This window comes from Panthera tigris, chromosome C1 (assembly GCF_018350195.1).
Source record: "Panthera tigris isolate Pti1 chromosome C1, P.tigris_Pti1_mat1.1, whole genome shotgun sequence".
NCBI lineage: Eukaryota > Metazoa > Chordata > Mammalia > Carnivora > Felidae > Panthera > Panthera tigris.
In genome coordinates, this window is record NC_056667.1 from 157492274 (window position 1) to 157505909 (window position 13636).

Consider the following 13636-nt stretch of genomic DNA (forward strand, 5'->3'; position numbering starts at 1 on the left):
GATATCTCACTATTAGTGTCAAAATGCATATCTTGGATATAAATTTATTCAATTTTAGTTGTGACAAATAAAGGTGTGTTTAAGTTTATTAATACTGTTGAAGTAAAAATACACACATTTTATCACTCAGATTTTCATTTATTATTCTGGCAAAATTCACTGGCTATTTTATTTTCTTGTTTTTGAGTAAACAATTTGATTTTTGAAATGTCAGTTTATTATTATTCTGTAAGCTAATAATTGCTAAATATATAATAATTGCAGATCTATATGAACATTATCAATGTTTAGCAGTGTCAGTAGTTATACAATGTACTTTATAAAACTGTGATTTTAGAAGTCCATAGAAGAGACTGTTGTTAATTATACGTGTTGTTCATAGCCACTTTGATGTTAGTGATTTTAATACTGAATTCTAGATACTATCTAAGCTCCAGTGAGTGATAACCGTTTCTCCGATAGAAAAGTTGGTATGCCCTTGTGTTTTATATGACAGTAACCACCTATTCAGTGGCTGACAGTTGGGTACAAACTCCTTCATCACATTCATGTGCAGGTTTATGAAATGTGTTGCTGTTGTTTTCCTTAAGGCCTAGTTTTTAGTATTTGCCAACATTTGGGATTTTGCCGCAATTACATCGTGATGTGTGCAGTTTTGCAGGTTATAAATATGAACATATAAATAAAGATAGATAAACTCTTTCTTTCTTTCTTTCTTTCTTTCTTTCTTTCTTTCTTTCTTTCTTTCTTTCTTTCTTTCTTCTTTTAATTTTCATTTGCTACTCAGATATATCTTGTTGTGGCATTCAGGTAGCCAGGGTCCAGAACTACAGATCCCTTTTTATTTATAAATATCAGATAAACTATTCTTTGGCAAATAATAAAGCTGAAGAACTTCATTATTTAGGTTGATTCAGACATATCAATAAAACAAATTAAAAAGTATTGCTTCAGCCTAATTGAGTTCCTTTTTAATGCTTTACTTACAGAACCAATTTGGAACTTGAATTAATTCATCGGGGAGGCAATTTGTGTTCAGGTGGTGCAAGCACAGCTGGCAAAAGGTCTTGTTTAAGTAAGTAGTAAACAGTGCTAAATTTAAAAACATTTTTATTTTAAAAACATTTTTAATTATGTCATTTCTGAAAAGTCTCTGCAGGCAAAGTGGTCTTTTGATGTATTTTCACATTCTTTTTATGTTCCATATAATCGGTTTTAATGGTGATTATATGCTTTAAATGGTTTATCTTGTACTTTAAAGAATCATATGAATATTTATCTCTTCCTATACTATGAATACTTAGTAAATAAATGCCATACCAATAGATCAGATTTACAGGGGCTCAAAAATAAAACAATGTCTCAGCTATAAAAAATTGTCTTCAAACAAATTGTTTTAAAGAAGTTTTACATTGTCTGGATTTAAGAAAATCTTTTTACAAGTTAATTTGTGTTGCCTACAGATTTCTGTCATACACAGTGCTGCTGTTAATGAAGGCATTTGCACTCTATTTTGATGTGGACATTACACTATATAAAATTGTGGATGCTTGCTTTTATTTATGAATATACTTTATGTTATGAAATGAGCATGATTTTTCATTACTTTTTGTAAGGGTAAATTTGAGAGAAGTGTCATTTCATACTTAAAGTACATTTTTCATGAGTATGGTTTTGATGCTATCACTATTTAGTCAGAGAATTAATGTGAATAATAGGAGTAATGTTACTGAATGTCATGTACAGCCAATTATTCTTTCCCAATCACTGAAGTTAAAATGTTACCTAATGTCATCAGCACAGGAAATAAAAATTGTTTAAAATATATAATGTATTCTTTGAAAAATGAATGTGTTTTCTTAAATGCTAAAAATATTAGTAGTTTATTAAAAATTATCAACACATAGGTTTCAAAAATATATGCATGTTATTGTAAAAAATATACATATATGTGATTTTGGTATGATTTCAAAGGACTGATCAAAAACATCTTGAAAATTTTAACATAAAGGTACAAATTTATGTGAAATTTCAACTGAGTTACTTTTAAAATTCTTACTAGTTGTATTAGATTTTGATGTTTTGGGTTATCACTTGATTCCTAGAAATGTAAGATTTTGGAAGTTATTTGTTACTGAATAGTATTTATTGACTTTTGTATGTATTTAAACCCTACTGTACCAGGTGATTTAGTATTCTGTTTTAAAGGAGAAGTTGTTGATACATAAGAGTTTTAGTTTCTGGACTGTTTGAATTAGCAAAAACTATAAGTTCACTTATTCAAATTATTTTTTCTTATTAATTTATTCTTAAATGATGTTTGGCATCAATAGTGTTCCAGAAACTGTCATATTAGAAAGTATTTAGTAAAGGAATTTCAGTTTTATGTTCAAAAGCTCTACTTCATTTTTCCCCCTCTGAGGTACTTAAATTTATCCAGAGACTTGTAAATAATGAATTTATTCAGAATCTTAAAACTAGTAGTAAAATTCTAGCAGCATCCACTTCAGTTATCATCCTTAATTTTAGTTTAAATTATTAAATTGATAGTTACCTCCACTTTCTTTTTATTTTCCCCTTTAATGAATAAGAGATTATAATGTGCCAATAAAGAAAAGGTCATGAGCATCCTAAATAAAAAATCAATACTATTTTTGGTTTTTCTTTTTTTTCTTCTGATTTATGTTAGTCCTTCATTCCCCCAGCTTTCTTGAAGTATGATTGACAAATTATATTGTATACAATTCTATATATTAAGGTTGTACAACATGATGGTTTTTATTTTTACTTGCCATATGATTTATTATTGTTCAGTTGCTTATGCATTATTTATCCTAATGTAGAATATATTTTATGTTGTATAAAATCCCACTGTTTTGCAAATGTTATTTACACAAGCTTAACTCAAACTCAAACTTAGGATGATGATGTGTCTTAGGACCTTAGATCAAATATTTCATTTTTTCATTTTCCAGTAGAATGTTAATAGTATTATTAAACAAAAATTCCGTCTTTTCTTTAGAGACTCCTTTTAAGTCAGTATTTTCTTATTTCCATTTATTGTTCTCTGTTAACTTTTTAAATATCACATTTTTAAAGTGTCTTTTTGATCCCGTAATATTTTGGGGAAAGAGTAAGAAAATACTTCACTAATTAAGCAAATGGTATGGAACTTACACTTTGGAATGGTGTTCCATTACAACTTCCTGATAAAATTGAAGATTAGTCAAGAAAAAAGTTAATATATTTCATCTGGAATACTTGTAAAATGCCTGATAGATAATTATGAACGGACACACACACACACACAGGCAGGCAGGAGTTGAGGGGGGAAAAGATTGTTCTTTCCATAACAACAAAAGTATAAAATATTACTGGCTAAATTTATGTTGAGAAATAAAATTGTAGTGGAACAATGCCATTCAACACTTGCATATTCAACATTTTTAAGCATCGAGGTAAAATGGCCAGTACCCAATCATAATAAAAGTTCATTCCTACATATGTATCTGGGAAATTTTCCGAAGTAAAAAATGAGCAAAATTAATTAACAAAGCAGAGTACTATGGTGTTTTAATAATACCTCACATTTGTAGTTTTAAAGTTTATGAAGTACTTTCACATAAATTATTTAGTCTTTAGAATGACCATGTGAAATAGGTGTTATCTCTTTTTCATAGAAAAGGAAACTGAAGTTCAAAGTGATTGCCTTGCCAAGTCATACAGCTGGAAAATATCAGAGCTTGCACTTGAACCCACCTCTTCTGACTCTAAATTCAGTTATGTAAGACATATCCCTTGCCCTTAATTGTACCAAAGGGTACAGAACCTTTAAGAACTTTTACTCATGGGCTTAGTTAAGGACATCTTACTGAATACTGTTGCCTTGGAATCTTTCCAGGCTCTACCTGCTAACACTCCTATTATTTTGTCTCCTGTTTTCTTTTGTAAACCTTTCACTGTGATTCCTGTTTTTGTTTGGGGCCACTGCTTCAGATATTTTCTCAAGTCCTGATTCCTTCTTCTTTGAATACCAGCTGGTTTTCCTTTTATTTTTCACCAGTTTGCTGGCTGGTTCCTTCTTACTCCTGGTATCTGCATCAGCTCCCACATACAGCTCTGCTCCTGATTTCTGGATCAGAGTTCTGGACCTCCTGTTTATCAACTGGAAGGTCAGGCATTGAGAACCTTGTATTCAGCAGATAAGACTGTCTAGATAATTAATTATAAGATAGAAAGTGTTCAATTCTATTTTTTTTTAATTTTAATTTTTATTTTTAAAAAAAATTTTTAACGTCTATTTATTTTTGAGACAGAGAGAGACAGAGCATGAATGGGAGAGTGTCAGAGAGAGAGAGGGAGACACAGAATCTGAAACAGGCTCCAGGCTCTGAGCTGTCAGCACGGAGCCCGACACGGGGCTCGAACTCACGGACCGCGAGATCATGACCTGAGCCGAAGTCGGATTCTTAACCGACTGAGCCACCCAGGCGCCCCAGAAAGTGTTCAGTTCTAAAGAGGGACATGGATAAAGTTCTAGGGAATTTGGAGGTTTGGGATCATACCTAGATGATAAATCAATGAAGCTTTTGGTAGACGTGGCATTTGAACAAGACTGTAAAAGATGAGTGAATTTAGGATTTTTGTTGGAAATTGGTATATATGCTGATAAGTACCACCAGTTTCATTAGCAGCAGATGTAGGACAAAGCAGATGCAAAAATTGAAGGCATACCTTTTAATTAAGAATAATGTTTTATTAAAATTGGTTAATTTCTTCATTCAAGTGATTCAAAAGTACATACAGAGCTCAGAGTCCAGTGAGGTTCACAGGATTTCAACACTTTTTTGCCATGATAATCTTAGTGTATTTCTTAGGTGGAAATTGTTGAAACCACTGGCTGGGCTAGGAGTAAAGGGAGGAGGTGTCAGTTGGTAAATTATTAATATTTTGGATAGCTTTTAAAAATATTTATCTTTAGGTAAACAACATCTTTCCATATCTTTGGGTCTGAGACTTTATATTACTGTCATTTAAGAAGCCACAGTTTATATTAAAAATTAAACTGTAGTGAAGTGAAATTATGGCAAACCCTTGCTTTGACATTTTCACTGGGGAGTCTAACTTAATTTTGATATATGATCTCATCAAGAAATGATGCATATGGTGAATAACTGCCCCTGTGTTTGTTATTCATAGAAAGCAATCCAGCTTAAATGTGTGCAGGCAACTTGAAATAATTCTAATTGCTCAAAGAATGAATTAGGAAGAATGATTTAATGTTAATTTCATCTTACAGTAAGACTACACAAAGATATTGTTGGTTAAGATTACAAAATTCCTCTTAAGTAGTCTGACCTCGTTCTTTAACAGTGGTAAAATTCTGATATCTATAGCTTATTAAGGTCTATTCTTAGACTTAAAAATTATGAATTCTACAAATAGATTGAATCACAACTCTTGTTCTATTCTTTCTGTTATTCCATAACAAGAGGAAAATTTGGCTACCAAATCATAACAGTCAAAATGTATAAATTAATATAGAAATGTGAAAATTGCCTCCTGATTCTATTCTTTATGAATAAAATAGGCAGATGATTTGGGAACAAGCTGTTTTACCTCATGAATTCTTTTTGTTCATAGTACCCAACCAGAAGATTGTTGTAAGAACTCAATACATAAGTCCTTTAATTTTTTTAAAGGACTTAACAGATGTTCTGTTGACCTGGAGATGAGAAGATCAGAATAGGATTTATTCCCAAAGGTTGATATAGTTTATCTATTGGGAACAAAATACATTGTTGGTCTGGGGAGACCTGGATTAGAGGGATAAGAGTGGGGCTTGAGAATCAGAGCTAAGAGGAGTGGCTTTTTTCTTTAAGGTCTTTCTGAAGGTTCTGTGCTTTGTGGCAGCGTAGTCAGGCCTTACTGCATTTATGATTTGTGTATTCCAATTTGTGTATTCCAGGAACTAGGTACCACAGATAATAATGTCCACTATCAGGGCTTAGGAGCCCTGAGACCTTGTTAGGCTTAGGGCAGGGCAGCTTCTTTCTTCTGCAGCATGATTAGAACCCCTGCCCCTCAGTTTTAAATGAGATGTTCAAATTAGACCGGGATTCATGGAGCACATCCTTTTTGGTAAGAGGAAATTGAGAGTCCTAAGAACCGGCTTTTTTTCTTTACCTTTCCTATGATTACCTACGTTTGGAAGCACATTGGTGCCTCTCCCCATATTGTTCCAAGCAATGATGTAAATGTGAAGGGGGAAGCTGCTAGTCATCTAAACCTTAAAAGTAGAAGGAAAACAGTTTGATGAAATTAATACTAATGTTGTGATACTTGAGGTGACCGGCCAAAGAATGATGGTGTAGTGTGCCCTGGAGTGGAGACATAGGAACTCCAGGAGGCAGTAGAGGAACACACAGCATGGAAAGCAGGGGGTTACTAAAGATAGCTTTTTTCCTCTGCATTTTTCCAGACTCATATGGTGGAATAAAACCTCCCCTAAGTAAGCAAAGCTCTGCTACTTTACCCCCAAATTTCCATGTGCCTTTATAGGATATAGTGCTGGAAGGAGCACTGGATTCAAGTTAGAAGATCCGGATTCTAGTCCTGTTTGTCATCTTTTGTACTCTAGGAAAGTCACCTGATTTTTTACCTTATTGTGGAAATGGAGATGATGATAGCTGTGCTAACATATCTGTCACAGTTAATTTAAGGATCAGATGGTAATAGATGAGACTGAAAGTATATATATACATGCTATGTATATATACATATACACTAAAATAGAGTTTATATATAAAACTGAAGTCTATATATAAAAAGTTATTATTATTATTACTTTTTTTCTTAACCCTCTAAAATTCCTACCATGACTGCCACTCTATTCCCTGCCCTGCCTTGCCTGGAGTGGTGGGGAGTGGGATGGGGAAAGATGAGTCAGTTCCTGTCACCCATGGCATGAATCTCCTGTTTCTTGGGAATCAGAGCTGCAAATCTTCCCTTCTTAGAGTTGTACCCAGACTTCATTTGAGCAGCCATCTCCCATCTTTCTATGGCTAATTTCTCAGGGGTGTGTAGAGGAACCAGGATTAGCTGATTCAGCTATGAGAGGAATTTACCCACACCTATTACATTCACCTTGGATAAATTGGTCAGAATCATTTCTTCACTTTGATTGGTCAGTTACAGAGAAATTGGGATTTTTTTTCCTTATGGTAATTCAGAGAGTCATTTGACTAATTGAGATTTTTTTTCATTGACAATTATTTCATCAGTGATAACTGCACTGGTACTACTAAAATCTTGAATGATCCAAAATGTAGACCCAGATAAGTTTACCTTAGGTAAATTTTAACAATGGTACAATTTAAAATGGAACCAATTTATAAAAGTCTTTAGGACAACTCTTTAGTACATATTTGTTTAATGACATGAACTCCACTAAGAAATAATCTACCAGTTTTAGATTACTAGTTACTTTAATATTGATAAAGATAGAAGGGATTGTTAAAGCTTACCTTTTTGTTCCAGCTGAGAGCTCTTATAATTAAATCATAGGGTGTGTGTGTGTGTGTGTGTGTGTGTGTGTGTGTGTGTGTGTGTGTTAAGGACAAACCAGTTTTTCAGGGTGTTTTCTGCTTTGGTGAGGACATGTCTGTATTGTGATTAAGCACGTTATAATACTTTAGACTTGTCACAATTACAAAGAATTTGGTTAGGTATTGGAGAAAATAGAATTTTTTCTCCCAGGTGAGTTGTCAGAGTAACCAACATAGGGAAGAAGATGGTGGGAGCAAGTAGGTTAAGCATTGCGCTAGTAGTTAGAGTTGAAAGGTCAGTCTCTTTGGGGCAATAAAATTAGGACTGATTAATTGGCATACTTCTTGGTTACTGAGCCAGTGTGTCATTACAACAGGAAAGGAAAGTAAAAATCCTTCATGAATTTTATGCTTATATCATACTATGTTTTTTTGTATGATTGTTGATTTATTCACACAATATTCAGCATACTTAAACAAAATCCTATTATGTGACAAGCACTGTGCTAGCCTAAAAAGTACAAAGAAGAAAGGACACAGTTGTCTTTTTCCGAGCGCTCTCACCATTAATAGAGAAAAACATGAAAAATAATTACAGGACTATATAAAAGAGAAAATGGAGTTAACTCAAGGTATAGAGAATGTATAAAGCAGGGGATGATTACATTTGTCTCAGTTGTGGTATTAGAGAACATTTTACAGAGGAGCACTTGAACTTGCTCTTGAAAGAGAAATCGATTTGCCTGGAGCCCAAAAAGGTACTATTCTAGACTAAGAGAAGAGCTTGCAGAGACGGAATAAGACAATATGACACATTGGGGAATACTTGGAAAGGAAAGGGAGGAGAGAAGGTTAAATAAAAGATAGGGCTTAGCTCATGAAAGGCTTTCGATACCTATTCCTTCAGTGGTTCACCAACCAGTTATGAGATAATATGATAGACTTATTGTTTACAGGGATCAGGAGAGAGTGAAACAAAATGAACCTGAATGAGCACTCTGTTGAGTAATCCTTTTGTGAAATGATATAGCGGTGGAGTGAAGCAGAAGAGGATGGATCATAGGAGGCAGAACCAATAGGATTGGTAATCAGTTGGCTATGGAGGGCAAGGACATGGGATTTGACTCCCCAAGTTTTTGGTGTTTTATTTATTTTTATTTATTTTTTATTTATTTTTTTATGTTTGCAGGGGCAGTGATGTCATTCCCCCAAATAGGGATTATGAGAGGAACTGAACATTGCAGCCCAGACGAACATTGACCTATATAATCAGTTCATTTTTGGATATATTGATTTTGTGGTGCTCTTGAACATTGAAATGCTAGAGAAATTTGTGTATTGTCAACTTATAAGTAGACATGGAAGTTGAATTTGATGAAGTAGTATGTGCAGAATGAGAGGGAAAGGAAACTAAGAAGGGCTCCTTTTTCTTTTCTTATGGAGAAGGCTGTCTTTTAGGTTTAACAGAGGAAGAACACGTAAAAGTAACTGAGAAGGAACTGGGGGAGAACCAGAGATGAGTATTACCAAAAGTAGTACCAAAATAAATATTTTTTGTGGAGTGGTAGTTTTATGTGGAGACCTGATGTTTGTAATATTATGATTTCTAATTTTAGTTGTAATATTCTCAAGTTTATAAATATTAAATTTATTATTTATAATTTATTCTTGAAAACTATGTATGTATATACATGTATATAAGCACAGCTATCTACACTACAGATATATACTATTATTTATTTTTATTGCTATATACCAGGCCAGAAAGGTGGTATTATTCCCATTTTACAGATAATAAAACTAAGGTCTTTTGTCCAAGGACATGTGATCAGTACAGAGTTTGGATTCAAATCTAGGACTTCCTGGCTCCTATTAGACAGTGGTGCCTCCTATACATATGTTGAAATCATAGCACACATCTAAATAAATTTAATGATGTTTCTCATTTCCAAAACTCTTATAAATGTAGGTCTAACTTTATAACTTTAAAACATGTCATTCCAAAAAAGACATTATCTATTCTTTTTGCTATTGTTATTCAAGATTTTAATAATATGATTTCTTGATAAAATTATTTTTCAGCTTTTAAAGTATCATACAAATAGTTGGTATTTAAAATGTTTTCCCACTGGGGTGCCTGGCTGGGTCAGTCAGAGGAAGATGTGACTCTTGATCTTGGGGTTGTGTGTTTGAGCCCCACATGGGGTCTAGAGATTACTTATTTTAACTTTAAGAAACGTTTTCCCATTATTTTTAGTTTTTAACTTTTTGATTATGATCATAATTTCTCTTTATCCTAAGTTTGCTACTGTCATTTGTGTTTTAGTGTAAGAACTCATTTTGCTGATAAATGAGTTTATTCTTACTGATAGCCCTCAGACTAAATTTTGAAAACACACAATGAATAGTGAAAGGTATTGATTGTTATTTGACCAATTTTCTGTTTGCTACTGAAGTTACCTGCAGTTTCTAGCATTGTTTTTCAAAGGTAGATGTACCTCGTTAGATATTCTTCAGCTCTAGTTAAAATCAGTACCAAAGACTATTATTATATATTGTATTAATAGCTTTAGAAGATTCCTCAGGGTTACGATATCAGTTTTTCATAGGAATGGAAAGGGGTGTGTATGTGTTAGAAAAGGAGTTTTGTATTTTTCTTTTAATTGTAAGCCCCCAAGGAGAACTGTGTTAGAAATAACAAGGAAGCAGCAAATCTTGAATTCTTAGCTTTTCCAGTATTAGGGTGATCTGGCAGGGTTCTTCCTTTCTCTGGGCCAATTTCCTCATTGGTAGAAATGAGGGAATAGAAGAAAATGAAAATGTTTCCTTCAACATTTGTATTTCTTTAATTAATGGTAGAGGTTGGGAAAATACCTGGATTGCGACATTATTGCTGTGCCAGCCATGGTTTCAATGTAAAATAACTTAGTAAAATTGTAACGCTTATGCTTTTGATTAAATCAGATAAACTTTAAGATAATTGACTTTGATCTTGAAAGGAAATTTTAAAAAGAGCCCTTTGATTCAGTTAGCACTTATATAAAAAGATTGTAAAACCCACCACTTTGCAATTTGAGTTAATATTTTTCTGCTAGAGGAATTTAGGTGTTTTCTTAAATAAACACTTTTAGGTTTTAGACCCTTTTTAGATTATAAATTATGTACTTGGTAAAAACAATCTCTTATGTGTAATTGAAGTGAAATAAAATGACCAATATATCTTCATCATTTTATTTCTCTGCTAAAAACATCCCTGTTGTCAATGCTATTAGTGGAATAAAGTTACTGGAAAAATTGGAGATTTGGGAAACTTAACTGGTCTCAAAACTGGGGGTAACAATATTACCTACCTGGTAGAATTTTTGTGAAAGTAATTGAGTGGCATGTAATAAATACTCAGCTAATGTTGGCTATTAATAGGATGAAAAAATTTTAAGAGAGGATTTATACTATACATTGACCTATAGACAGGAGTGAAGCAGGTTAAGGTATTTATATTTTTCTGATTGTTATAGAGAGGTCAGATTGAAACTTAAAGGTATGTATAGAGTGTTAAGATTCAGTTCCCCACCTCCCATTTCCTCTTCATGCCCCACAGAGTGGAACATTTATTTTCATCTTACAGCTCTCCTATGTCTTACAAAAGCTTCCCAAGACAACTACTACTATTATTCCTATTACTACTGCACAGCCCCCCCATAAGAATTATATTGATGGATCTTAAATGAATCTAAAATCTAGTTGATTTCTAAGTCAGTTGCTCAGAGAAACAAAATCTTGTTCAGTTTTGATTGTTTTAATTTAGAGAATAAGTGGCAACAATATGCTTGTGTTATTTGGCTTTTCATCCTGTCTGGTTTTAAGAATTAGATTCAGTTATACGTCAAAAAAGTATTATCTGATTTTCTAAAAAATGACTTTTGATTTACATGTTTTTGAATATTTATGGCAGAATACTCTAACCCATTCCTTGTCATTTTTACCACCAAAAAAAAGGCCTTATATGAAAACAAAATTTCGGATTTTCTTCTGCATAATTTAAAATTTTTAAACCAAAGTTTGTTGAAAGCTAAGAATTATGGATTATTGTTATGGTTTAGATAGAAGAAATGAAAACAGCTGGATTGGTTCTGCTAAATAATATTATTATTTCAGTTTTTTTCTTCATGTTGAATCAAAAGATGATGAAGTCACAATTCAGTCTAATGAGGATTTGGGGAAAGATACTAAGTGAACAGAATTTCACCTGATTTATGTGGGTGGAGTAGGACTCAGGGTAGGGTATCAAAGATAACACTAAGGAGGTGACCACAAGAGTAAGAAGTACAAGTTGTCAAGTCTGAAGCATAAGCCAAGAAAAAGTAGGTCTGTGATAGGAGATGAGGAAAACAAACCATTCCTGTATTAAGATTGAACATAAGGATAGTCCATATTCCAAAAGATACTATTTAGAGAGATATATGTCAGAGTTTACCTTAAAAGAGAGTATAAAATAGTCGGTACTTAAAGTTGGTGAATTATCATTATAAGGATGGGAAATATTTCCACACAAATTAGCTAGAAGTTTTGTTTGAATTTTGTTCTGAAAGAATTGTGTGAACTAATTACTTTTTCTTCAATTTATTTAGATCAACTGTTCCATGTATTAGCCTTGCACATGCGGCTTTATAGCATTGATTCTGAATATAATCCCTGGAGAAAGCTTACACAATTAGTAGAAGAGATGAATTCACAGTAAGTATTATCAAAAGATTAAAGTCAATTAAAACTGTTTTTGAAAAATAGTTAAGTATTAAAATAGGATTAAAATTCTCTATGAATATGTAAATTTTCCTTATTAAACATAGAAATATATTAAAAATAAACAATGGTTTATCATTATACACTCTAAAAATTGCATAAAAATTCACACCAAGTGAGAAAATCCTGTAAAGAATCCTGTTGATTTGTATGCAGTTAAAAAGTTCGAATGGAGGTACACAAAGGCTGATTGCCTGTCTTTTTATGTCAGAATTGATTATTGATTCAGATAACCTTAGTCTGATCCCTTTATTTATTGTAAAGTTTTCCATCAGCTTTCTACCCAGTGATTTTTGTAACCCCTGATGATTCTTGCCTAAATCTGGTATTTTATTAGGTGCCTCAAAATAGTGATCTTAAAAAACAAAACAAAAAAACTTCAATTCTGATTTATTAGCTAGGAATGTTTTTTTAATAAAGGGAAACTTTTCCATATCATATCAGCTATTTGGTTACCCTGAAATATAGTCTGGCAGGATGAATGCATGATTTTTCCCAGTTTATAAATTTTCAAAGATACGATTTGATGCCCTAGCAACTTCCAGTGGTGACCAATAAGTTGTGGCTAATTTGGTGATCTCATAATTTTTATATGTTTGATGTGTTCACTCCATTTCAGCCATTCTTCTTTTCATTCTTCTTTAATTTTTATTTTATTTTATTTTATTTTATTTTATTTTATTTTATTTTATTTTATTTTATTTTATTTTATTTTATTCTATTTTATCTTATTTTTATTAAAGTATAATTGGCATACCGTATCCTATTAGTTTTATGTGTACATCATAGAAATTTAGTATTTTTGTACATTACAAAATGATCTCCATGGTAAGTCTAGTTACCATCTGTCACCATACAGAGTTACTACAGTGTTATTGACTCTAGTCCCTATGCTGTACATTACATCCCGATGACTTATTTTATAACTGGAAGTTTGTATCTGTTAATCCCCTTCGCCAATTTCGCCCATCCCCAACTCCTCCCCATTCTGGTAACCACTAGTTTGTTTCCTGTATCTGAATCTGTTTCTCTTTTGTTTTGTCTGTTTTGTTTTTTAGATTCCACATATGAGTGAGATCATACAGTATTTGTCCTTCTGACTTAATTTCACTTAGTGTAATACCCTCTAGGTTCATCCATGTTGTCACAAATGGCATGATTTCATTCTTTTTTTATGGCTGAGTAATAGTACATTGTATGTATATATCACATCTTCTTTATCCATTCATCTATTGATGGATGCTTAGGTTGCTTCCATATCCTGGCTATTATAAATAATGCTGCACTGA

The 13636-nt window shown here is 32.6% G+C and overlaps 1 protein-coding gene across 4 annotated transcripts in view; it reads left to right on the top strand.

The window, feature by feature from the left end:
* The window catches only part of UBR3 (ubiquitin protein ligase E3 component n-recognin 3), a 234227-nt gene that overhangs the window by 168234 nt on the left and 52357 nt on the right, over positions 1-13636 (top strand). For 3 of the 4 annotated variants that reach the window (XM_042994657.1, XM_042994658.1, XM_042994659.1), the window contains exons 30-31: positions 990-1075; positions 12176-12281. In XM_042994657.1, coding sequence (XP_042850591.1) covers positions 990-1075; positions 12176-12281 — 192 coding nt within the window. Of the gene's footprint in view, positions 1-989; positions 1076-3680; positions 3785-12175; positions 12282-13636 lie in introns of those variants that run through there. The other variant, XM_042994660.1, reaches the window with a different exon arrangement.